This window comes from Meleagris gallopavo, chromosome 11, assembly GCF_905368555.1.
Source record: "Meleagris gallopavo chromosome 11, MGAL_WU_HG_1.1, whole genome shotgun sequence".
In the NCBI taxonomy this organism is placed as follows: domain Eukaryota; kingdom Metazoa; phylum Chordata; class Aves; order Galliformes; family Phasianidae; genus Meleagris; species Meleagris gallopavo.
The window spans coordinates 2804104-2830655 of record NC_139414.1 but is presented as its reverse complement, the minus strand read 5'-3'; the positions used below and the strand labels follow the sequence as shown (position 1 = coordinate 2830655).

Genomic DNA, 26552 nt, shown 5'->3' with positions numbered 1-26552 from the left:
TTGAACCCTGGTTTCTCTCAAACGTTTGAGAGAGCATGATATAGGCCTTGGTTCTGACTTCACTGAAATCTGTAGAAAACAAAGCACTGGGTTCCTATTTGGCCATAGTCTGAAGACTAAATCCTGCTGAATGCAAGCTCTCAGTATGATGCTGCAGTTAGAAAGAACCACCTTCTCTCCTCTGATAACAGAAGGACATCAAAGAGGGCTAAAAAAAGTGTGGCTTTTTTTCACCTGGAACTTTTGCTACACTTACTGGAACACTGCAACCAGGTTTGACATCCTCATTTAAATTAAAAAAACCTTAAAGGATTCAGAAAGATAAGATACATAAATTACTTATAGTCTAGGAAAACTGTCTCAAGGTCAGAGACTTACAGGTAAAAAGGTCGTATGACTAAGGACTACAAACACCTGTACAAGAATAAAAGTGGTCATAAAGAGTAACAGCAAAAAAAATGCGAAACCAGATCTACTGGAGGAACTGATAGCAAAACTCAGGAGTGACAGTTAACAGCCACCAGACATAACCAGTGCACAGCACACACTGCAAATTTTATTGATGAGAAGTTCCAGCTCAAAGAGATTCTTGTAGGATTTCTTAAAATTGCTAGCACTGAAACTTGAATCAAAAGCTGCTGGATGAGTTACGTTGGAGTAAGTTTTGGGTACAGAATGAGAATGGCTGATTCTGCCTCTAAAGTGCTACAGACAGTAGGTGAAGCTGGGACAGTATCAGACAAATAACACCTTAAAATAACGAGACTTTGCTGTCAGAGCTCAGGGTGAATCTAACGAATGACAGGTCGCTCTTTTCACATGAAAATCTTCACATTAAGACAGCGTAAATTCTCTATGAAGCTTATTGAGATTCAGCGAGTACACATATCAGAAGATATTTTGCAGTGACCTTTTTATAGTAGAAACATAATACGTGATAAATGCACAGTAGAGGCTTCGTGGTATTTTTCCCCCACAAAAATGCTGGCTTGCCAAATGTTTGCTGCATGTTTTCCCTCTGTTCTTCACAGGGGATTACCCCTTTCTTTTCCTCCACCAATACCTCTTTCTCCCTGTCAAAAACAATTCACGGGCTTACATTTTCAAACCATCTTATTTTAGTTTGTAAAATGAGCGTATGCATTTTTTTTTTCCCCAAGTGCACAGTCCCACAGTCAAATTCAAGAAATCTGTATTCACTACACAGTTGGGTAAGATCAGAAATATTTCAGGTGTCAAGAAAGAAGAAATATCGAGCATACCTCCACCAAAGAGGATACCAAAGCACCTCTCCACATACTGACTCACAAGTGCAACTCTCTCATTGCTATTCTGGACAAGTTTCACTGAAAGATTTTTTGGAAAATATTGTGGGAAGTTAAATGTCATGGAATTGATTAAGTTCAACTATCTAGTTCTCTATTTGTAACAGTTATCAAGTTTCAGTGGATGTACAGAATTCTTTCCAATTTTTCTGATGCTAGTTTGAACTTTTGTTTACAGATACTGGGATAAATGGAAAGCAGAGCCCTCAATTTTAGCCATGTATCAAACAGCAATAAAATGAAAACCATTTTGTATTCTCAGCCAAAATCTTTGTTTGGTCAAAAAAAAAAGTAATCATTAATTAGCATCATCTGTATGTTTGATCAGAAGAAAGTCTGTTTGCAGCTCTACTTACTGGACGAGTAGACAGAAGATTCCTGAGCAATCCTAAAGTTTTCATCAAAACATTTACATCGGAATCAGAAAGTAACTGGAATAACTGCTCTGTGCTCAGACCTCGCAAGATGTCTGATTTGATCTTCTGTTCAGCTTGAAATGCCATATTCTGAAAAAGACAATGTTTTTTAAACCTTAAGCTTTAGTTTTTACTTTAAATAGACTGTTATCTGCAAGCATATATATGTCCTTGCTAAATTAATCCCAAAATTGTTATAACTTACAAAGAACTGTAAATTCTCCATAAGATCGTATTTATAGTTATACAGTAAATCAATATCCACACAGGTTTATGGGTTTTTTTGCTGACCTGGTTATTTCCCACTTTTATTTGTCCCCATCATGCTACTGACACTGCTCAAATATTTGCCTGAATGATCCAGACAACCAAATGGGTATTTGAAAGGGTTCTTATTCATTTCTAACTGTTGAAGGGTTCCAGGCTGACAATGCTTCCCATCTTTAAAGGGACAGAATGAAAAAACAGATTTCACTTACACTATCTCTAGTAACAACTCACAAGTTCCTTAAGTCACATTAACAAACTACTTCAGAAGTGCAACTGCAAGCAGAATTCCATCAGTGTTTTACTCACCATTAAAGCCCAAATGCCGTTCACTCGCAAGGCAAGATTTTCACTTTGTGTTAAACTACATAGAAGTTCTATGGCTCCTGATTCCAAAATAGGCTAAAATGAACAAGTTGGAACAAAAAAGTAAAAAAGCAGTAATTCTGTAAGACAATCATATCCCCAGTTAAAGTTTGTTTTGTTGGTGCTCACAAGTTTTTTTTAGGTAATCATTATTCTGTAAGTCAAAAAATTCATTTATACTTCTTTTCCCCTTCAGAGAATACATTTAACTATTCAACAATATTTAGCTGTCACACCACTGTAAGCAGGTTTACTTCTTATTAGCAAGCAATCTGTGATTTCAGTCTGCCTAATATTACAACTCTATGATAATTAACACATAATTGATACCCATCAGGAACGCTTATTGAACCACTCCATAGGGTAGCTTTTATCCAGAAACAATCAGAGGTAACAGACAAACTAACCTCTTTGCTTGGTGAGAATTCTAGAAGAAGATTGCATAGCGTAGAAGATGCTACTATCAGAATTTCATTCGGAGCATTCTGCAAAACCTGTTGTCATGAAGGGGAGAAAGAAGAATCTCTGTCAACTAGTAGGGTAAGGCAGGGCTCACTGTGAAATGGAATACCTGGAATTATGCTGCACTTTGTTATGCTACACATTTGGAGACACTTTGACGCTTGTAGTGCAGATTCAGACAGTTCTCATTCAATTCAGTGTGATACTTCTCTACAAGACAAGCTGGAGCAATGCAAAGTTGTTTCAAAGAGGTCAGATTTGAGAGCTTTCATGTGGGTTTTAGAAGAAATCAATGGGAACAAAGCCCTATTCTGCAAAGCATGGACCTAATTCTGCTCAGTGGCCATTCTTTCAACAGAGAACAGGCTGTGACCTGTAGAACACCTCTACCATGCTTTACCAAAAAAAAAAAAAAAAAAAAGGAAGCTCCAGGAGTCTCCTCAAAACTTCTGTTCCTTGAGGAAAGCACAATGTAATACAGCAAATTTTGTCATACTTGTCCTTTTGGGAAAGTGAGAAACCTCAAACAAGATAAACTCTCTTAGGTATACCAGGATGTCAGGTGGGACCCACACATGCCATCCTTAAACAGAACATCCCCCAGTGTGGTCTGGAAGAGATTGGCAAGGTAAGGAGGATGCAACTGCTCTTCCAGCAAGGAAAGAGAAACGAGTGAGGGTGGTCTGTACCAACATCTGTTTCAGAGCAGCAAGCAAACATTAACAATTACTCCATTTACAGAGTTTTGCACAAAAGTGCATTTACACGTGCCCTGTAGATGTAAGCCTTCCTCTTCCATATAGCTATATATGCTAGGGAAGAGAGAAAAAACTTACGTAGTTATTATCAAGCTAGATTGAAAATTGATTTATCTTTATTTAAAATTTATTTTATTTTTCACTTAAGAATAATTCCTGCCATTTTGGAATGAGCAGACAGAATTCCTGACTCCAGCTTATTTAATAAAAACCACAATGAGCAACAGCCAGCAGCAGTGTTTGCAAAATTTTGTCACATAGCTCTCTTTCTAGACTGGTTGTGCTTCTTCAAGCAAGCTTGTCACTTTAGTTTGACATTTCTAGAAGTTCTGATGTTTCCAACTTGGGATTTTTGCAACCTCTTAGATAGATATTTAGATATTCCTTCCAAGCCCTTTCAGATGACAATCACAAATATTGACCAGAGAATTATGCCATTGTGATTGTGCAGAACTTGCATGGTCAAATTTCTCTTGACTTGCCAATTAAGACTGATTAATTAATCCATGGATTCACAATTCACAAATAGTACTCAAGAATCAGTGTTTCATGGTAACAGGTACAGTATTGCATATCTTGTCAGAAAATAATTGCTCTATCATTTCCATTGTGAAACTACAGTACAAAGTAGACCCACACTTTAGGGTTTCTAATTCACACAAGCCTCATAAAAGACCAATAGGATGATCAGCAAATCAATTTTGTACAGCCCGTTATTTTTGAGAATTAGAACTTAAGCAGATCAGAGAAAGTCAGTGAGACTTTATACAGGCCTGAGAAGGCTGTCCAACAGGGATCCTTCTTCTACAGAATCATCCGTACACCAGAAAGAGCCGAAAGATCTCCTGACCTTTTACTTCCTTACAGTACTTTGACTGAAGCTTGAAGACAAGTCAGCTCATGTAACTGCCTCACTATCAGATTCATCAGTTCAACTTTGCTGATGAGGCTTTCTCTGTACTTCTGAATAGAGAGTCAGGCTCATTTCAGGCATTTTTCTTTATCATTTTCATGGGCGTCTACATTGCCTAAGCATTCAGGCTCCTTGCAGGATTGCCTCATTCCCCATTTTCAGGAGCTAAAAAACACTGACACTAAGAAACTGGTCTATTTATCTGCACTTAGTGACAATCTTAGTTACAGGGCAAGAAACATTAGGTGCGTTTTGATGTACTTTAATCTTGTGGATAATTGCATTTTATTTAAAAAAAAAAAAAAGTATTTTAAAAAGTCTTGCTGAATTCTTCAACTTCAGTTTTAGTATATGCAATGAGAACTAGAGAACTACAGGAGAAAACAGGCCTAAATTCTCTTGTAGCACTTACACACCAAGCCTGAGCTGTTCCATCTACTCTGAACTGAAGGATATACAGTCCTACTGTCCTACAAGACTAAATATTAGGGATAATGTAGCTTTATTAATTGATCACAGAAAAAAAAAAGATGAAAAAATAGCAAAGCATGGACCACAGCACTCCTTGCACAGAATTTGATTTCTAGGTCCTATATGCTATGATTCTACAGAAACACATGCAAATTAAAGATACACCATATCCTCCATGTTATTATAACCAAGCAGAAAACTTGTGTGGTTGCAACTTGACTCCACTTACCTTCATTAAAGGTTTCCATACAGCATGATCCTGAAAACTTGTCCTGAGCTGCTGAACAGAACGGGACAAGCTGTGCAAACATCTAAAACAGAAAAGAAACATTCACTGTGAAAAAAGTACACAGAGGTACACTTATGCTTCTACACATACACACACACATTGCTTTTGCACATAATAATGCAACCTAGAATGTGATGACTAATAGCTTGCAAACAGCAAAAGAAAATACTGTGCTAGTCCAGGATAATTTTCTCCCCCTAACAAGTTTTCCAACAGTAGAAGATTTCAGATTAACTTCAGCTCTTGAAAAACTGAAGTTCTAGCAAGTGCAACATCAGACTTTGACAAAAAAAAATTGTTTGTATGAAACAAAAAAGCATCCTACCTGACTGCAGCTAATCGCACCTTGATACTAGATTCAGATAAGCCATTAACAATACGGTCCATCATATTTTCAGTTTCAATGATCTAGAGCAAAAAGTAATCAATATTATATGAATAAAATAATATGAACATTTATGGGGTTGTTGTTTTGGGTTTTTTGTTGTTGTTTTTTCTCTTCTGTCTGCAATATTTTAAATATCGTACAAAAACTACAGCTTAAAATAGCAAGCCCCTTTAGAGTGTCAGATTAAGTGGAATAAAGTGTGCATCTGCACATGATTTGGAAGATATCTATACCCTCTGTTCCACTGCTGCTTTCAAAATGTCTTGAATAATCGTTAAGAAAAGATATATATAATGTATAGAATGTATTACTCAATGTTATACTAAAATGAAAGACAGCATGTATGAGTGCACAAAATATATACAAACTATAGATCAGAGACATGTTGTAAAGCCATATGGAAAAGATACAGCTGCTCATCTTCCATATTTAGACATGGCCCGCACAAGCATTTAAAACTAGGATAAAAGGGAGTTCATACCATGGTGAAAGATGGCCTTTATATAATAAATCAATTTTTCCCTGTTCAATCCCATCACTTACAAAAGACAATTCTTTGAAATGTAAGAGAAGGGATCCTTGCTATTAACTAAAGAAATTAATCCTGCACAAAAAGAGAAATGTATGGGTTTGAATTGAATCTCCAGTAGGGTTTGCTGTTGTAGGACAAGGGGACATGGTTTCAAATTAAGAGAGGGGAGATTTAGATTGGATACAAGGAAGAAGTTTTTTACAATCCTTGGAAACACCCAAGGTCAGGCTGGATGGGGCTCTGAGCACCTGATGGAACTGTAGGTGTCCCTGTCTGTTGCAGGGGAGTTGGGCTAGATGGCCTCTAGGGATCCCTTCCAACTCAAATGATTCTATGATTCTGTGAAATCTGGAGATTCTGAATGGTTCCCCACTGAAAAAATCCTCCTGCTTGTTATCTTTTCACTGAATGATTTCGCACCTCCTACCTGCCCATACCTTTCTTCCATTTATCCCCTTTAGTAAGTAAATAAGCTCAAAACTCTCCTGCCTCTTGTGCCTGATATTTCAGTTTGACATGGCAACTCCACACTAAATTTCAAACTCTTAACTACATGACTACTCCTAAATGCCAATGTTTTCTTTGTTGTTTGAGTAGAATTTGTTCTCCTTCACACCGAACACTCCCATAGCACAAACCCTTGGTCACTTTGGAATCATGGAATCAATTGTGACTTGGTTCCACAATATGATTAGATTGTCCAAGGTTTGTTTCTGTATAAACATTTATTTTATAACAGAGGCAAATTCTGTCCCTCAAAACACAAGTTTCAGAAATGTTTAAAGACCCACATGCCACAACAATGTCCCTGCATTGATAACAGTTGGATTGATAATCTTTATAGGTCCATTTCTACTGTGCTATTCCATTCAATTTTGAGTAGCAAGGACCACAGCACGTTGAAAGACTTTATTCTGAAAATCTAGTTCATCACCATGAAAAATTCACACAAACTAACTTTACTCTTCTATTCTTTTACTGAAAGACAAATTTTCTTCAAATTCCACTCAAAGAAAGCACACTGTAGAAGACTGTGTTAACATAACAGAAAGCAAGCCTTCACACCTCAACTTATACCAAAACAAAAAAAAAGAGGTGGAAGGAGCAAAACATAAATCCAAGCTCTTGCACTGCCCTTCTGCTATAGCTCTGCCTCATTGCTAACAGTTTTGCTCACCTTTTTTCGAATATCTTCATCGTTTGCTCCAAGGGAAGCGTACAGCTTGAAAGCAGCCTGGCGCAGCTCGTGGGCATGCTTCAAATCATGGTCAAGCTATTTAAATAAAGTACAGATATCAAACATAGACACTAAAAATTACAGCTGGTATTTCCTTATTTGCTATAAACTAATAGCTGCTTCCTGGGGTTTTGTCTACAATACACAGAGCAGCCAGAAATACAAACGGCCTGCTGTTTCATCAGCTGATGTCCACACTCATCATCTGTACACAGTAATTTGAGGGTATGGTAAATGTCACTGCTGAGCTACAGATAAGTCAACTTAAATAATATCTGCTTACAACAATTTGATGCCAAAACACTTCTCAGATGTTACTGCTCCATCCAGATCACATTAAAGCAAAAAAGTAGTCTTATTTACTCAACAGAAACTTATAGGAACAAGCTAGGAGAAGTGGAAAAAACTAGGACAGAATCAAAAGATTTATCAACAGAACTGAAGCCTACCCCTAAACCACAGGACCTAGAGCTTAAGGAGAGCGTTAACTTCCAGTTCCTGTTGTAAAGGCAACACATCAAAGTGCTAACTGTCTAGATATTTTGGGAAGGTAACAACACAGATTTTAGACAGGTGAATCAGGATGATGCACCATGGGACACGACTCACAAATCAGGAAAAACTGTGCTGGGGTATGATAATCAAGTGGCAACACTAGCTGTAGGGATAATAGTGGCATCCAAGCTCCTGCAAGGTGTGAGCAAGGCAAGATGAAGAGTACATACAAAGTCTTGACTTTGGGAGAGCAGACCTGGATGAGAAGATGGAGAACACCCTGGTTGTCAGCCAGGAGAAGAGAAGGCTGAGCAAAGACATAAGAACAGCCTTCACCTCAAGAAGAATACAAAGAACATGAAGCTGGACTATTTATAGAGGTGCACAGAAAGAGGAGAGACAATAATCAGATTGAAACATGTGAGGTTCTAACTGGATGTGAAAAAAAATATATATGCACCTGGGGAACTTTGGATCTGCTTGCACTGAGTTGTTTAATCACCACTGTTAGCAGTTTTCAATAGCCAACAAAACAAACCCTTCATGTCCTTTCCAAGCAGAGTTGCTCTATGATTGACACCCTTCCAAACTCTGTACCAAGGGGTTCCCCATAACAAAGCAAAATTTTAAGTCTACTCAGAATGCCAGAAAAATGTCAGTATTAAGCAACAAGTTATTGGTATAAGAGAACTGTCAAAAATTAAGCCATATGAATAGTTTCCCCTGGTACAAATACATCATCAGAGCACAATGTATTACGTTTATTTTAAATATTTTAACAATGATAAGTAATCTGTTCTGAAAAGTCCACACTTATCTAGTTTTTACCTTTTGGGGTGTAATTCAAAGCATTTTTTCCTTCTCCTCCAAATAAGCACCCTGCCCTTCCAGATGACTATTTTTACAGACTTTCTGAACATTTCAAGCACTGTCATAATATCTGTAATCACTCAACTCATGTTCAGAACCTTTGCCATGTTTTTGATACTACTGCCAATGCTCATTGCTCCCCAATCAAATGCTAATCTTCCTTCTCCTTATTTAAATCTAAAGTGCAACCAACAGTTTTTTTTAATGTTTAATTTGCATTTTTACATCTACTTCAAAGCAGCTGTACATTCAGAATCAATTCAATCTAGTGAAAACCTTGAGAGGTGTGTCTACCTCTTGGGATAGTTTCAAAGAAAAACAAAGGCTCTGTAATCCAGTTCTTTGGGGGTACTTTCTAAAGACTGAATGAGAGAAAAAGGGAGTTGACAAATGATACTTCCCTACAGGGAACGTCAAGAACAATTCTGCTTCCAAGATTGACTGATCTACTAGTGCTTTGGTAAGTGTATACAAAGCTGGGAACAGAACAGCTCCTAAAATACCTATGAAAATAAGCCTCCAAGGTATACTGGATCACTGTTTATCCAGCCTCTTCCAAGAGCAGATAACACCTGGAGATAATGTGAAGTGATATACAAGACTCCAGGTTTTTCTGCTTAACAGAAGAGAACTATCTCTGAACTTGACATTTTCCACAACTTGACCTATGAATTCAAACCATCCACATCACATGGACTATTATCTCTTATGAAGATGAAATGCAGTGGTTCCTGAAGATAAGCCTTGTAAACTCAGCACGTGAGCAACATGACAGATGCCCTAGTCTGGTACTTCATTGCTATACTTGGAAAAAGTCACTAAACTCCTATGAAGAAGCTGTGTTAAACTATCCAGAAACCACCTTCCTGTTTTCCACACAGAACAGCAGCATCCTTCTTACAAGATGCAGAGCCCAAATATACACAAAGTTCTTTGTTTGGATATCACATGCTCCAGAAAAAGCAGCTGATGAGCAAAGACTTGTGGACTACATACATTAGGGTCATGGGCGGACTTCTGGCAACCTTTCCATTGACAAACTCAGACATAAGACTGAGTTAAATAGAATAAAGAAACATCTTGAGCCCATTTGTTACTGTTTTTCAAATATTCAGAAGGGGAACATACCCTTTTGATATCAGTGATTGCACTCACTGAGCTGGGATACTTGAAGTAATCGGCAAGCATGACAATGAGGTGGTCAGTAATGCTGGCAATTCTCTGGAGCTCCACATCTGTTTCAATCAAATAGGCCAGAGTTTCTGCTCCTTCTACTCGCTCCTCCAGCAGTCTCTCCTTGCTACACATTCGAACCAAACATGGCAGAGTCTGATGAGTTTAAAAAGAATAAAAATAAAATACACTGTTTGGAACAGCTACATTCATAAAGAAACTCAAACAGCTATTCTAGAGCAATTTTCAGTAATGTTATTTAGACAAATAGAATTTTCAGACAAAAAGAATTTTAAAGACTATAGAGAAATTGTTCAGGCATTACTGAGTATACGTTAGGCTCCTTTCAACCAAGTTCTCATGCAGTGAAAAAGAGTCGTAAGTTTAGATCAGATGTTGCTATTGACACTGATGATACTGGAATGAATCCCATTTTGGATATCTGCTTAAAAAGATGGGAGTGATGGAAATATGACTCTGCCAACATGTGGGCTTTCATCTGTAATTACCTTGAATGGTAGATACGAAATTCCCACTAACAAAAAGTGTAAATGTGTACTGTACTGCAATGAACACTGAAATATGTTTTCTTAGTGCAGCATCATATAAGGAAACTGCCCTTTTCCCAGAATTACCAGAACACTGGGCTTAGGGACAGTTCCTGACACACTGCTGACAGCTCCCTCTACCCTAACCAAATTATGAAGCACTGATCTTCAGACAAACTTACAAAACTATTGTGAAATTTGAGAAATGGTCTGATTTTGATGGGCTCCTTTTATACACTGCGCAAGCATTTTGACTACAGCCTCCTGAAACTTGCTACTGAAATACAAAACAGTGCCTTTTTCACACGCAGAGATCAAGGTAGAAACGTTGTTTCCATGTTACTTATATCATTACAAACCTCACACTGCTGTGTATCAAACTTTGGAATATTTATTACTGGATATGGACATTTTGTATGATTCTTTATTTAAAAATTCTTAAAAGAGCCATATTGCTATAAATGTTTAAAGGCAGTTAGGGAACAATTTTTTGTTTGTTTTTTTTTAATTAATATCATTAGAACACGGTGCTTTGAGATCATCTATTTAACAGATTTTGTGTTACTTTTTATACTAGACAAATAAAAACAGGAATAGATCCTCGTAAAAATGCTGTTTAAAGAGAATTGTCTAACTAGCTCACCTTAAGAACGATGCAAGAGTCATCTGTCCGTATTGCTCCAGCTCTGCACATGGAAGTAAGGCTGTAACAACATAATAAAACATAAATTCACTTATCATTGGATGTTAGCACTTAAAATGCTGCAGAATAACCAGATGCACTAATGAAATGCACTCCCCTTTGTTGTACTGTCGATTTCCACACCTTTGAGTTTAATGGAGTTGAGCACATGAACAAACTACAGCATGCTCACTTACAAGGAGATTTATAGCACAGAACACCTTGCTGGAGTGCTGACCAATACACACACCACACAGGTCAAAAAAAGGACTAATCAAGTGGATTGACTGATGCACAAATCTCTTACACTAACAAAACAAAGTTAACTACCTTCATTAAGATAAAACAGCAATACGCGCAGATCTGTCCTATACTGCCCACAGCACAGGCAAGGACTTGAAACAATAAGGAGAAGGTCAAGACAAGGCTGACAGCCTGACAGCTTAAGTCGTAGAATCACCAAGGTTGGAAGAGACCTCCAAGATCACCCAGCCCAACCGTCCACCTGTCACCAGTATTTCCCACTAAACCACATCCCTCAGTACAACATTCAAGCGTTTCTTGAATGCCTCCAGGGTCGGTGACTCCTCCCTGGGCAGCCCATTCCAGTGCCCAATCACTCTCTCAGGGAAGCAGTATTTCCTAACATCCAACCTGAACCTCCCCTGGTACGACTTGAGGCCATTTTCTCTAGTTCTATCACTAGTGAGAAGACACATGAGAGAAGAGGCCACCCCCACCTCCTCACAACATCCCTTCCAGTAGTTGCAGAGCCACAAGGTCACCCCTAAGGCTCCTCCAGATCAATTCATCCCCATTCCCTCAGATGCTCCTCAGAAGTATTGTGCTCCAGACCCAGCTTCATTGCCCTTCTGTAAACACGCTCCAGGGCCTCAATGCCTTACTGTAATGAGGGGTCCAAATCTGAACACTGCACTCGAGCTGCGGCCTTACCGGTGCTGAGTACAGGGGGATGATCACCTCCCTGCTCCTGCTGGCTGCACCATTTCTGATACAAATCAGGGTGCCATTGGCCTTTTTGGCCATCTGAACACACTGCTGCTCATGTTCAGCCAAGCATCAACCAACACCCCCAGGTCCTCTTCCTTTACACAGTCTTCCAGCCACTCAGCCCCATGCCCATAGCACTGCCTGGGGTTGTTGTGGCCAAAGTGCAGGACCCAGCAGTTGGTCCTGCAGAACTTCATCCCACTGGCCTCAGCCCAGATATCCAGCCTGTCCAGATCACTCTGTGGGGCCTCCCTACCCCCATGCAGATCGATGCTTCCTGCCAGCTTGGTGTCGCCTGCTGGAACATTCAAGCTTGGCGATAGGTTAGGAGACTCAGTGCCTCAGTGCAGCAGTAGTCAAGTATCTCGTTTTAGCTTTCAAACTAAGCCACTGTAACTGGCTTTTAGCACGTTGCAACTGGGAGGTTAAAAAGAAAAATATTCAATTCGGTGAGGGTGATTTAAAACCAACATTTCAATTCTCTGTTGGGCTGGTTGAAACTGAGTATAGGGTCAATCATAATTGCCCAGTAATAATACGCCAACCTTAATAACAACACGTTACACTGCATTCCTACGATTTTGAGAAGTACCCAGAGTTCCCACATCTTTAATAACATCACTGAACCCGTTCCAAGTGCTTCCCAATGATGGCCATGAATAAAAATGCATGAATTACGAGATTCTAGCCATTATGTCTCAAAGTTTAAAAATATATGACTTGACAGCACAGAGATTATTTTATAAACTTTTCTGTCCAATCTTTGTATCTTACAGCTGGAAATACTAATATTCATATCTGAACAATCAGGAGAAGAACACTAGTCTTGCAGCTGCCATTAGTTCCTGTTAACGTACTGTTTGCAGGACAAACTGGTTCAACTTCGAACACAACGTAAGTTAAAGTACTACAGATAAAATAGGCTTGGCTTAGATGGCAGCAGCTAATTTCAGTAGAAAAGGTTTCTGTTCTGCTTACAGGTGCAAATCACTCCAGGTCTACTTCAATAATTGAGAAGCAAAGGAAGCTTCCTAAGATACCCCTGTATACCAGTACAGATTAAAACTAATTTAGCAAAAGGCTTCAGAAATTCACAAAAATAAACTACTTCTGCATTCTAAGGACTCTACCAATAAACCAGAGAGGAATCCCACATTAATTAACAAAAGCTGGCACATCAAAAGTGAAGTCTTAATTTAGAACCAGAAGAACAGAGGACCTGTTACAATTCCACCTACTACTCCACCTTAGAAGAAATGAAGTGAGATATAGACTTACTTTAAGGGATACAAACAGGGAATGGATTTAGAGAAGAAAAGCCAGTAGATTTTTTAAGCCTCTACACTGTCACCAAACTGAGGCCTTGAATGCCCCAGGAAAGAAGGCTGCCCACAGACTAATTAGAAGCCGACTCTTGAAGCACAAGACACTGTTTTGTTTCCCTCTTTCTTATAGTTTTTTTTTGCTTCTCATTGCACTCTTCTTCTTCTTTGCTTTCAAAAGTCCATTTGAGCCAAAAATGAGAGATTCTCCAGCCAAATCCTTCCAAACCAAAGCAGATTAATAGAGAACACCAACACATCTGAAAGTGTTTATCCTAGAACAAGGAAGACTGTCCAAAGACAGAATAGATTTTTAACTGCAATGTGCCTTCATAACTAATCAATGCTCTTATATTTTGAGATCAGTTAAAAAAAAAAATAAATTCAGTTCTCATACTTAATTTTTTTAACCCTAATTCTCTGTTTTCTCTGAATTGCCAAAGAAACACAAATCAATCACAACAGACTTCTACAAGGCAGTTAATTTACCTTGCCTTCCTTCAGTACTTGAAGAAAACCAGATTTGTTACATGGGAATGTGGGAGACTCCCAGTCCAACCTCCCACCACAGAGTGAGATTACCTTCCTGAAACAATCCTCCCCAGACCTACACTTATTTATAATTGCTTTCATTAGTGGGTTAAGTTGCCACAACTTGGCAAAATGACAGAAGAGACCATCCTACCTACTCCTCCTCCTTATTCCTCTGCCAGAAACTCAAGCCTTTGCACTGACAAGCGTCAGTGAAATTATTTTGGTGAATAGAATCAGAGAACTCATTGCTGTAGGCCAAATATAAGCCACCAAAATCTAGAATAGCTGTAAATGGAAGGAATTAAATTAAATCAAATCAAATCATCAATGACCAAACTCAAATCATGTTTGATTTCAGTAGTTCATAGTGATAAATCTCTTTAGCCGCCTGAAGTTATTTACTCCATCTCATCAACACAATAGAAGGAAAAGGGTATTAAGCAGAGTTCCCAGCTTACGGAATGAGAAACCCTAGTGTCAATGTTACAGAACTTGGTCACATTTTGTCACAAGGTACAAAGACACTACATACACAAACATACAGAAATCTGCCCATGTCAAAAGGGAACGTTTGATATGAACTATAAAATAAATTAATAACTAATTCTGCTGTATGAACATACAAAGTTTAAAAAATCATCTATATTTCATTAAATCACTTAAGAGAGCACCAAGTTTTGCTCTCTTCTTATTTTAGGGGAGGGCATACTGCTCTCAATATACCACAGCCATAGTCTCCAAAAAGAACTCTCTGGACAGTGGTGTAACAAGGACATTATCTTGTAGTACACGATTACATGTCAGTATTATACTTTGTAAGGACATGCTATTGACCATAACCTATGTAATGTAAAACTTATTGTCAAATTCAAGCTATTTGTGAAAACTGCAGTTCAACTGAAGAAAATAGAGGGTTTTTTTTCCTGCTTAGCCTCAAGAAAAAACAAAAGCTACACTGTAAAGATTATTAGGTGATAACAATATTTCAAGTATCTAGGTAGTGCAAATAACATCTATGATTATTCCCACCTAAAGTTTTAGTTCCCTTACTTGCAGCGAGGAAAAAACCCCAAAAGTTAAGAAATACTAAACTGCACACTATTGCATTCCAATTCCTGATGAAAATTACCATTTGGCTGATGTGAGCTGCATTTCAATAGGTTTGTCCCTTTGTAACATCTTCACAAAGATTTGTGGTAACAGTTCTCCATCAACCGACACTGTAAGCAATGAAAGAGAACTCAAAGTAATATTAATTCAATCAGTCAATAAAGTATGTGTCAAACAAGCAACAGTTGCACAATACTTACCATTTACTAGTGTCATTGATACCTGTGGGTTTTCAAAGGCTAGAACAGAGAAGCATTTCAAGGCTTGCATTCGAACCTGTGTAAAAAAAAACAATAAATGAAGCATAAACATGACTGCTAACTTAAAAGTAAGCTGGACTGTACTGATGTACAAGGTAGCAGAAATAATTCTGTATAATCAGTAAGAAATTTAGATAGGTAAAAAGCAGATAAAACATCTAATTCAGTTTAACTCCTATGATCTCCCTGCTTGAATTACCATTCCAGATTGCACATAGTGAACTATTTTCAGAGACACAAGCAAGGACTGGCATGTGGGAAGCAGACATTCAGAAACACTAGTTTAATTTGTGGTTCCTCACAAATGTGCAAACAACAACAAAAAAAACAGATGTATCATAAATCCAGTACTTACTTTTTTCAGGATTCCTAAGTACCCAAGGGAATTAGAAACACATGCCACTATATCAGTCATTTTTAAAGGTGAATTTAATAAAATTTCTGAAGAGATCATCCTGTTGAATTGATTTTAAACTAATCTTAAAACAAAAATATATTGCAAGTTTTACTGCTATTACATAACTTCAATTATCATCTGTGCACTTATGATTCACAGCTCTCTATGCTGGATCAGAGAACTGTTTAGGTTGGAAGAGACTTCTGGATATCATCTGGTTCAACTTCATCTACCAACTAGGGCAGCTGGCTGTCCAGTACAATGTCCAGATGGCTTCTGACTATTTCCAGGGAAGGTGACTCTACAACCTCCTTGGGTAACCTGAAATCTGAAACTAAATTTTGTTTCATCAAACCTTCACAGTTGCCTAGTTAAGCTAGCCTATGACTTCCTTATAACCTCTTTTCTGAGGCAAGGAAAATCATCATCACTGTCCCAGATAAAAAATCTGATTTGTTCACACAGTCTTTTGACTTCACTCTCCACAGTTCTATGTATGTAAATTTTGCCAATGTGTTTCTATGCTTTTGTTACAACTTCCTCAGTGTGACAATAAAACAAAAAACCGAGATAAAAATCCCTGTCGCTAAAGAAAGCATTTGTGACTGTTACAAGTTAGGTTTAGGTTCAGTCCATCTTCCTCAATAAGTCCTAGAAACACGGAAGTCTGAAGGTAGACAACAACAGCAAAGACTACCAAAATTCTGTGCATTCATATTGTATCTCATTACAGCCAAGGCTTGGATAAATATAAAAAAACTATGGAGATAAGTATGAGAATGAAATGGCTTGAATTCCTGAAAAACATCAGTTACACTGAAAAAGCAACTGAAAAATCTTACCTAGCTCCTATTTCTTCATTTCAAAAAAATAGGAATAGTTCAAACTGTTGCACAACTTGGAAAATTCACCTTACAACACAGTCTGAAAAACTTCAGTTGATGAAAAAAAAAAAAAACAAACAAGCAAAAGTTGCCTGATCGTGGTGAAAACTTAATACAGAAAGACAGAAAGCACATCTGTCAGTCCCAGTAACAAAATACTGAAAACACCGTACTTCAAACAGGATTGAACAACAGGATGAAATGAAACAGCAGTGACATTTTCACATAGTCCAGGATGGACTCTTGAAAGCATAAAAAAGGATGGAGACAAGACTTGTTAGACTCAGTGAGCACAAAACACTGGTAGCTGGTGACTTCCACTGATTCCAAGCTCATATTTTAAGGAGTGTATCTTCTCTTTAGAACAGCTCATCTTTGCTTTTCTTCTGCTTAATTGTTTTTTCTCCTTTAATATTCAGCAAATTAGACCAGTCTTATTTTGGTTTCTTTTTCTTATGCTTGCCAAGTGACTGTCCTTCAGATCAATTGATCCTAGATCTGCCTTAAGTAATGATGTCCTAGGTTTACAGAGCATTCCAAAATAATAGGTCTCATTTTGATAAAAACTCACATGACAGGTAAAAACAACTGTTATTCTAGAAATAGACATTACACATAGTAAGAGTTCTAGTTCATATATGCACACATAGCTCTCATCATCATCCCTTTCATAAGCTTAAATAAAACACTGAGTAATTTTAATGTCTTACTTTGTAGGAGGTGGAAACTAACAGATGTGCGATATTCTGAACTGCTCCATGGTTAAACAAGATTGTCTGGTGGTCTGGACCCTACAAAGGAAAATATAAAATGCAATTTATTTATTTAAGGAACACGTGAAAGATTACTATTACTTCAATTATTATTATTTTAGTATTCAAAGGTAGATTTCCTAGCATGTATTTTGTAATCAGTTGGCATATCGACTTATTTTTTCAAGAAAGAAGTCCGATTCTTACTTTACAGCATTTGTCCTTCTCTGATAATCAGTAACTTCAACAGGAAATAAAATTATTTCCCATAAATGAAGAAACATGGATAGACTGCTTATGTTTCTATTTTTCATATTGGAAAGAATAGAAAGCTCCTGATTTTCTTCACAAATCACATAAAAGATCCCCAGTCACTGGTGTCTTTCTAAAGGGTAACATTAAACATTTTCAACAACTCTAACCTCAGAAGAAACAGAATTAAGTCTAAAACTGTTTCCAGACAAAATGTGAGAGTGCTTTGGGAACAGATTCACAATTTCCTCCACAGATTATTTTAGTTTCAAACATACTCAGCCATAAATTTAGACTGCCATCACCCATTTCCTGACTTCAAGACCCAAGTCAACAATGGCCAATAGATCAATATTTTCCTTTCAATTTAAAAAGCATTTGGAATTAAACACAAATACTGAATTCAGCAGCAGAAAGGGATCAGAAATTCTGTAGCATGACTAGACTCAATGAGGTCAAACAAACCAAGAAATGCCCAAGAGGCCTGCAACTCCCAGCAGGCTCCTGGGAGACTTGCAAACACCTCTGTAGAAGTAGAGTCATGACTCTGGCCACCTCTGCATTAAACACGGGCACAACTGAAATTCACCTTTTGGAATGTCACACCATTAATCACACCTTGATACATTTTCTTGACTACTCTGCAAATGAAGAAAGCATCTTCACTCAATTTTTTGTTCAAACCCAGCTGAGTTTATGGGCATATCTACATACCCCAGTAAGCATAAATGACACTTCCTTTCCACATTTGAGATTCAGCTGAAATCAGATTCTTTTTATATTCAAAAGAACATTTTTGGAACATCCCTTACTCTGAGAAAAACAGCATGAGAATTACTTTTAGATGCAACATATCTGGTGCTTTAAGAGATGCTTCAGCTGCTACTGCCACCAAGAGCTTTCTATAAAAAAAAAAATACAATCAAAATAGCATGGTTGAAGGAGGAAAACAACTTACATTGGCACACAGAAGTGGCTGAGGCAATGATTTAAAGCCGCAGCTATGCCAGTGTTGAAGCTGAAGAACAGATATTGAAATATGTGAAAAATATGAATTAACTTAGAAGTTAAAAAAATCATATTGACCTAGATTGTTCTAGTAATTCACGGGCATTAGTGATTTTTTCAATGAGATGCAGATGTCAAACTCTGTATTAATAGCTGCAGAAGTTGACGTACAGATTGGATGTACACATTGTGTTTGCATACACCAATTCTGCTCATCCAGTGCACACAGAAGCTGAGTTATAACTGAAAAGAGACAGCTTCAAATACACAGGTGAAATCTTCAGACTGCAGCATACTGTTCTTTCTAATTCCAAGCATCTCAGACAACAGCTTAATAGCAGGGCCTTTTGGCTTTGTTTTTCTCTGGGTATCCTATCAGAGTTCCAGGAACCAGTTCTACTTCGGGGACCTGAAACCCCCTTTCAGCAGAGTTGGGACTAGATGATCTTTAAGGTCCCTTGCAACTCAAGCCATTCTATTCTACAATCTTTTTTCCCGAAATGCGATTGAGAAATGCAATATTTCAGAGACAAATAACTTCTCATGCATTATTTTCTATCAAAATTCTGATTTTCAAAAAAGCAGTAGGATAGAACAGTCTAACAATTCATTCCATAACAAAATTTTAGAAGCAGATATAGAAATGCAAATGTATCTTGGTTCAGGGATCCAGCACAGGCCTAGGATCGCATAAGGAAACATTCTCAGAACGGGCTTAGGAGGAAACTGCCCTGATTACAGGTTTTATCCTGGATCTCTCCGGGAACGAGAGTTTAATTTTCAACCAGTGGTGAATGTATTACTTGTACAGAGATACCACCACATTCAAAAATAATTTTCCAACACTATTTTTTCGAACTATTTATACAACTGCTTGTTTCCAAATGCATACCATATCTTTCTAATTTGACTATTAAAATAGTAAAGCTTACCTACTCGTGTCACTTTCTCTGGAAACAAATCAACTGTGATAGAGAGGACCTTTAAAAGTAAGTTTTGACTTGCATTTTAGCATGCTTTGAACACAATCCAATTTCAGTTTACTTGGTTTTGATTATATGTTGATAGAGTTGTAGCTATGTATGCTGAAAACTGCATCATTTCCCCCTGTAAACCAACACTGTCCTTGGCTTAGGATGGCTCTTCTCCAGAGTCAACATATTCCACTGCTCAATTTTAACTCCAAAAATGCAGTGAAAAGCAATACAAGCAGGAACTTGAAGCAGGTTCCTAGCATATTGCTGTTGTCTGAATCAAGGATTTCTTAGCTAAGGAGAACAGGTCTGAGCTTTTCCAGTGAAATTTGAGCAGGTAAGAAAGAAGGAAACTGAACAGCTCAACCAAATGCAACTCTCTGAACAGGAAGAGAGAACAGAGCACAATATTTAAGCACAGAAGAGTATGTAGAAACAAGGAGGACAGGAGCTGTGATACATCATCATTTAATTACATTGTTTAAATATGTCATCATTTTGTGTGTACCTGTTAATACAAGGAAAAAACTATAAACATTGATACTCAAACTAATATGCTAAGGCTAACCTGAATTATAAACCTTATACTAACTTATTTATCCAGGAAAAAAAACTAATATAAGGCTCTCAGTCATGTTTTATTTAGGGTAGGAGAGGAAGACTTCGTTTTAAAATGTTCAGAATACTGAGACTTTCAGAAGTATTTAATGCTTTTTAATAAGAAAATACTTTCCACATAAATCAGAAAATCCCCTGCAATTTCTGCTGCCCTGCACTAGATGTATTTTATCACATCAGAACACAGCAACTGATTTTTCATCTTATTTCCCATACAGGAATTCCAAGAATTAATCAAAGTAAGAAAGAAAGGGGAATTTTAGAGTGTGCCCAAGAGTGGCATTAGTCAGAACAAGAAAGAAATGAGCTCTTGATCAATTTAACATCTCTAATTATCAGTTTTTTCAATTACAAATATTTTTCTTTGCTATGCAGCAAGGTATTTATTCTGCAAATATAGGCCCTATCCTTCATACCTACCACTCAGCTTTTATTGTGCATTTAGGTTTCTATCTGTTTACAATCTCACTTTTTCTTTCCAAAACCTTGGGATTTTTCAAAGCATTCACTCCAAGCTTTGCTTGAGCTGGAGCAGGACTTGTTGTTTGGAGTGGTGCTGCAAACAGCACAGCAAGTTCATAAGACCTTTCTTATTCTCCTCTTATTATGTGACTGGGCTACTGTTTTGTTAACTATATATTTGAGATGGAAGTCAGCAGTTCACAGAGTTAAAAGGAAGCTGCTCATGTGGAAAAAGATGACAACTGTGTTCAAGTTGGGTTAGTTACCTGACATTACTCAACAGTTTGCACTCAGCCAGCAAGGCTTCTGCCACTGAGCGAAGTTCCACCTGGATCAAAGATTTCTGCACCTCCACATACAGTCAGACCTGTGTTATTTCCCTCACGTGCCAACACGGCCTGATCCTTCAGCTGCTCAAGTTATTCTGACTATTACGGACGCTTTCAAGGGCTACTTAAACTTGAGATGCCTGTGTCATTAGGCAGGTACGACTTACTTGTTCCCAGCTCCCATCAGGTCAAGACAGAAAGAATCAAAACACCTCACATGACAATCTTCCCACAGCAGAATGGTATGGCACTGGTGCATTTTTCTTAAAATACTAAACTTGTTTTTCAATATTAATTACAGATCTGAGCTTATATAGTCCAGTGTAGGATTTTGTCTATGCTTGCTTTCAACAATTCTATACATATTAGCAGCTGAGTTCAATTTTTAAATCACTTCGCAGTCTCCAGTTTCACACAACAGAAGAAACTGAATTGGATGAACGTACATGCCAAGGTAGAGACAAACAAAGAAATAATTTACAGTTCCAGGAGACTCTTTTTTAAATTACAAGACAGATATTTTTGTAGGTAAATACTTATCAGTTCAATAATTTTGAACATTCTTATTTGTCAGTCCAGCAGATAAATACAGTCTATTGTCTTCAGTTATAAACTGTAGCTATAAAGGATAGATGCTAAATAATTTTTATTTTCTACACTGAATTGAGACCGTTACTATATACCCATCAGGTACAGTAACTATCAAAAGAAACAACAATCTTTTTAAAAAAGTTGTGTGGGGGAAACTAGGGGTATAGGGAGAGACTCAGACAGGTAGAGTGTCTTAAAACTAGAAGACAGCAGCATGAGAACAAGAATGTACTTGAAGTGGAGTTGTTATTGGTAAATTAGATGTGTTCCTATATTAGGGGAACTGCATTATACAACAGGAATGAACCTATAACTGGTACAGCTCAACTGAGAAGAGCATTCTTCCCCTCAATCTTCAATACTTCTTGGAAACCCTTCTTCTGGCTTAAAACAGCTGGTGTGATAGAAGATGAAAGCCCTTTGGAAAGAGAAGTTCACATGTAGTTTGAGATTTCCAGAGAAATAAAAATGAAACTTTCCTATACTTACACTGTTAGTAGTGACAACTGATATTTGCCTAGACTGCTGACGTAGTCGAGTAGCCAAAGATATTTACATCTCAAAAATCACTTATTTCCATACTTTGTATGTGATAGCAAGTCTAGGACAATAGCAGTTGAGCCACTATTGTGCTAATGTGCCTGCCAAAACAGGAAGCATCTTACACAGTTTCTTATATACTAGAAACACAGCAAGTCTCACAGAGAACGTGTATTCTCTTCCTTACTTTGCAGCAGTGTGAGAAGATCTGACATATGTATTCTTGTGTATATCGAGACCTACTGAGCAGCGCCATGAGGTGAGAGATAACTGTAGCATCCTGGAAGCAAGTCAGAAAAAAAAAGGGTATTAAGACCATTTCACCATAGTTTGTTAATAACTTGTTACTTAGAAGAGTACTCAATTCCTCAGTCTATATTCCCAACAGAAAGTATTTCAGAATAAACCACTGGAGTTTCCAGTTCCACTGAAACTTGCAGACACAAGACAAGACCATAAAAGTAGTATAGAAGATACTTAAGACATCCTCACAAATGCATGTTAGATATGAAACCTTCTGCTTTTGCCTCCAGAGTCTTTACTTAATAAGCAAACAAGAAATAAATAAAAGGGGAAAAAGGAAAAACCCTACACTGACTGCAAATGTGGAATTCTGTGGCACTCACTGACCGATTAGTATAGAGTAATCATTTAATAATTTCCCTTGGTTTTAGACAGTGTTACACTAATGCCAGAGAATTCCAAGTACAGCAAGCAAAAGAAAATCATTAAACTTGAAGTTCTGTCATGAAAACACATCTTTCTACTTTTTAAGCTCCATGGTAAATTACAAAATGACAATATTTTAAAGCTCTCTGTTAGTTTCACCAGTACCTCTCAGGTCAGATGACGACATTAAAAGCAATACCAACTATTTTAATTTGGAAAGGCAGAAACCTGAATTAACTCCATGAGATAAAGGGTGCCTAACAAAGGAGATGAAAGAACTGAACGATTCTTCTTGCCCAAAGAACTTACAGTATGAGCTGACCATACACAAGTAAATCAGACTCTGTTCCACCTGCAGGAGAGCAACTGATGAATTGCAACACTCTTTGTGGAGAAGAAGTGGGTTAAAATTAGAGCAGTCTCCATGCTCATTAGCTACTTTTATAGTGATGAAAGTAACAACAACCCAATTGCTAAAAGCTCAGAAAAAGCTCTTATATTTTCCCGTTACTTGGAAAATTTCCAGCAGTACTTTTCTATATGAGCAAAATAAATATGCTTAAGACTCTCCTAATAATATCCACATTTGGGATTAACAAAGTTTTGCAGTATTCACCTTTATTTTCAAGATGTATATCTATATAGACTGTGAATTTAGCAGGTCAACTTCAGAAAATTTTCCTGCCAACAGGCCATCCTTTTTCATCACAACAGAAAGCAAAAAGGTAGAGCAAATAAAGTATATTGAGGAAAAAGGCAACTTTTGTTTCAATTCTTTGTTTCTTAATAACTGGAGGGGATCAACACAGCACAGACTCATTTGCCATTTCAGGGTCTGATAAAAAAAATTACTTACTAGGAACTGGAATTCTTCCAGATACACCAGCCATGTATCCATGCTTGCTGCATGCTTATGTGCATAGGAAAAGCAAAGGACAAACTATTCTAGCAATATTACTAGGGACTGGTTTAAAGTAGTTGCACCTGACCTGCCTTCCTATATAGCATATATACAAACACTGATTGCTTCTCAACTGTGAAGTCCAAAAGGCCTGTGAGCAGTTGGTTTGGTTGAGGGGTGATAGCAGATACTACATCCTCAAGTATGTTTTAACTGCACTAGTGGTCATAACCACCATCAAGCATCCACCTGATTCTCCTTAGCAAAGTGAGCCTGCAGTAACTGGCTTTGGGACAAATGCCACAAAGCCAAGTTCCATGAGAAACCAGAAACATCTAATGGGCCAGACTTGCTCACAAGAAAAAGATGTTGAAATCTTCAGTAGTCCTAACAGATCCCCAAAACTTTTAAGTCTCCTTCCTTAAGTTAAAACAAAACAGATTGACACCCCCAGAATTCCTCTGTGGTTTAGCACACTTGATCCATTAAAACAGATTCTTATCATTTTCCATTAATCGTAGGCAGTCTCATCTCTACAGACTTTAACACACTGAACAGCATTACGATTAAAAGGACAGAATACTCTGCTTACAACTTACTGTGTATAGGAGATCCTCTGGAGTTACAGGACTGATGAATATGGTACGGAGACACCGTAGACAAGCTTCTATAAACTTCAGATCTGGTGACAGTAATCCTATAAACAAAGAAAAAACTAATTCAGTTTCATTTGCTTATTCGAATACTCAAACAACTACTAACAATTAATTATTAATTCACAACGAACAAAGAGTACCTTGCAATAAGGCTGGGATAATATGGCAGTCTAGTAGGGATTTGACATTATTCTCTGTACCCATTGCAAGGCTTCCCAAGACCACTGCACATTCTGTTCTCAGTTCTGTGCTGGAGCTTTCTTGCTGAAGCAAGTATAGCAACCTGAAAACAGAATTATTTTTAGAACAAAATTCACATGGAACACAACTGGCAAGTCAGGTAAAAAGTAATCTGAATCCTACAGTATAAAGAGGATAAGGCCATTAACAGAAGGACGGAATCCAAACTAAAGAGTAAGATGAGCATTTTTGTGTGAAGAGTACTTCTATACCATATGTTCCTACACAGGTTTTAGTTGCTGCTATGGTGCAAATATACCTCGCTGCTTTTTCTAAAAATACAATGTCACCGTGCTGATGATGAACTGGGAAAATGTATTTCAGGTTACCAAGGATCCCAAGTTTCAATTAAAGGAAATGAGTCTGCTGTTTGACGTCAGTGGGAAAGGGAACCTCATACATCTCCCCACTGTTAGCCACTATTGACCTAGGGACATGGCTACCCCTGTCAGGATGGCTGCTGCCTTTGGCAGTGACTTCTTCCAGGTTGCAGTTGCAAGGTAATTCCATGGGCACTGGGAGCAATGCGAGTTTTGAACACCAAGAAATTACCACATATGAACATAAAGAATGCACATCTTTGGGTCTCAATCACCACAGAGTCCCTACAGAATCAAGATTCCTAGGAGGTCTTTCTATTATTATTTTAGATGACATTGGTAGTCCCTGAATCACAGGCAGAGCTCACCGAACACTTTCACTTTAAATTTGAGTCGTGCAAAGACAGAGAGCAACCAGACTCCTACCTCGTGTTGGCACAAAAGATAATCTCTAAGACAGTGTTTGTTAACTTGAGAACCATTTAACCAAGGGTTCCCTCGGTACAATTCTCACGCAACTACAACAGGCAAGATGGCTTGCACACAGAGATACAGTTCTCTCTGTACATGCAAGATACACGGTTGCTTTTCTAGAGATAGTAATGCACAATTCTGTCTCGTTTGAAGGGGTCTTCTCTAAAAGTTTGCAATATACCGAAGTCTTCTCCAAGAGAAGAGGGGCCACAGGTCAGCACAATCCCACTGCTGAAGGAGAAAGAAGTAGCTACTCAGATTAACAGATGCCTGAAGAAGCACCCACCCCCAATCCCAAAGCTGCCTTCCTGAATTGAAGGCAAGTAAAGAATCAGCCAGAAACACAGCAGCTAAATGCAATTTTGGAACACAGGACAGGAAAGGGGAATTAGGGGCAGCAACACAGAAGAATACTTTCGGCACACATTTTCACATGTTTGCCATTTACATAAGGAATAAATTGCTTCTTAAGTTTGTAACTTAAAATAAAGGGCCAACAGACAGAATTATAGCTTATTAAAGGAAGAGAGGTATGACATCGAAGGTCTCTTCTATACCTAGAAGTTGGACATTTATTATGGACAATTCCACCTCTGCCAGGAAGCAGATCACATAACCAGCTCCTGGAGAACAACAAAGCAATCCTCCAGTTCTCCCTCACAACTTATTGAATGAAAAACGAGCAGATTTGCCACCAGAAAAGGAAATCTGTGCCTTGCTGTATACACAGGTCAGACACTAACCAGAAAGCCAATGTACTCCAGCATCACCCAAAGCACAAGCATATGCTTTGTCAGACGTAGCTGATCCAGTGGTGAAAAAAGCTCTAAAACATAAAAAGGATGGATGAAGTTCCTTCCTTTGCACCAAAATGAACGTGTGATGGAAATGAGCCTAGCAGCACAGATACCTTTTCTCCTTTCCAATTCTTTCAGATCCAAACAGCCAGATCGACACAAATTCAGAGCAGCATAGATTTCCAGAATCATTTCTGCTTTTGCAATCTTCTCTGTCCACAAATGTAACATGCATAAAGACAAGAAGGTCTGTTGTTGC

At 37.9% G+C, this 26552-nt stretch overlaps 1 protein-coding gene across 7 annotated transcripts in view; it reads right to left on the bottom strand.

Annotated features, from left to right (window-relative positions):
• Positions 1-26552, bottom strand: part of ARMC8 (armadillo repeat containing 8) — a 56820-nt gene that overhangs the window by 4909 nt on the left and 25359 nt on the right. For 3 of the 7 annotated variants that reach the window (XR_014885436.1, XM_085232717.1, XM_085232714.1), the window contains 15 exons: positions 24603-24745; positions 24406-24521; positions 22424-22516; positions 18673-18732; positions 17421-17501; positions 15370-15445; positions 15189-15279; positions 11154-11214; positions 9918-10118; positions 7365-7460; positions 5593-5675; positions 5208-5289; positions 2782-2868; positions 2318-2410; positions 1682-1831 (listed from right to left, as the gene is read on the bottom strand). Coding sequence is in view for 5 of the 7 variants with exons in the window: in XM_085232717.1 (XP_085088843.1) it covers positions 1682-1831; positions 2318-2410; positions 2782-2868; positions 5208-5289; positions 5593-5675; positions 7365-7460; positions 9918-10118; positions 11154-11214; positions 15189-15279; positions 15370-15445; positions 17421-17501; positions 18673-18732; positions 22424-22516; positions 24406-24521; positions 24603-24745 (1513 nt within the window). In the remaining 2 variants the exon portion in view is untranslated. Of the gene's footprint in view, positions 1-910; positions 1074-1681; positions 1832-2317; positions 2411-2781; positions 2869-5207; positions 5290-5592; positions 5676-7364; positions 7461-9917; positions 10119-11153; positions 11215-15188; positions 15280-15369; positions 15446-17420; positions 17502-18672; positions 18733-22423; positions 22517-24405; positions 24522-24602; positions 24746-26552 lie in introns of all 7 variants that reach the window. The other 4 variants (XR_014885437.1, XM_085232715.1, XM_085232716.1 and 1 more) reach the window with 4 other exon arrangements.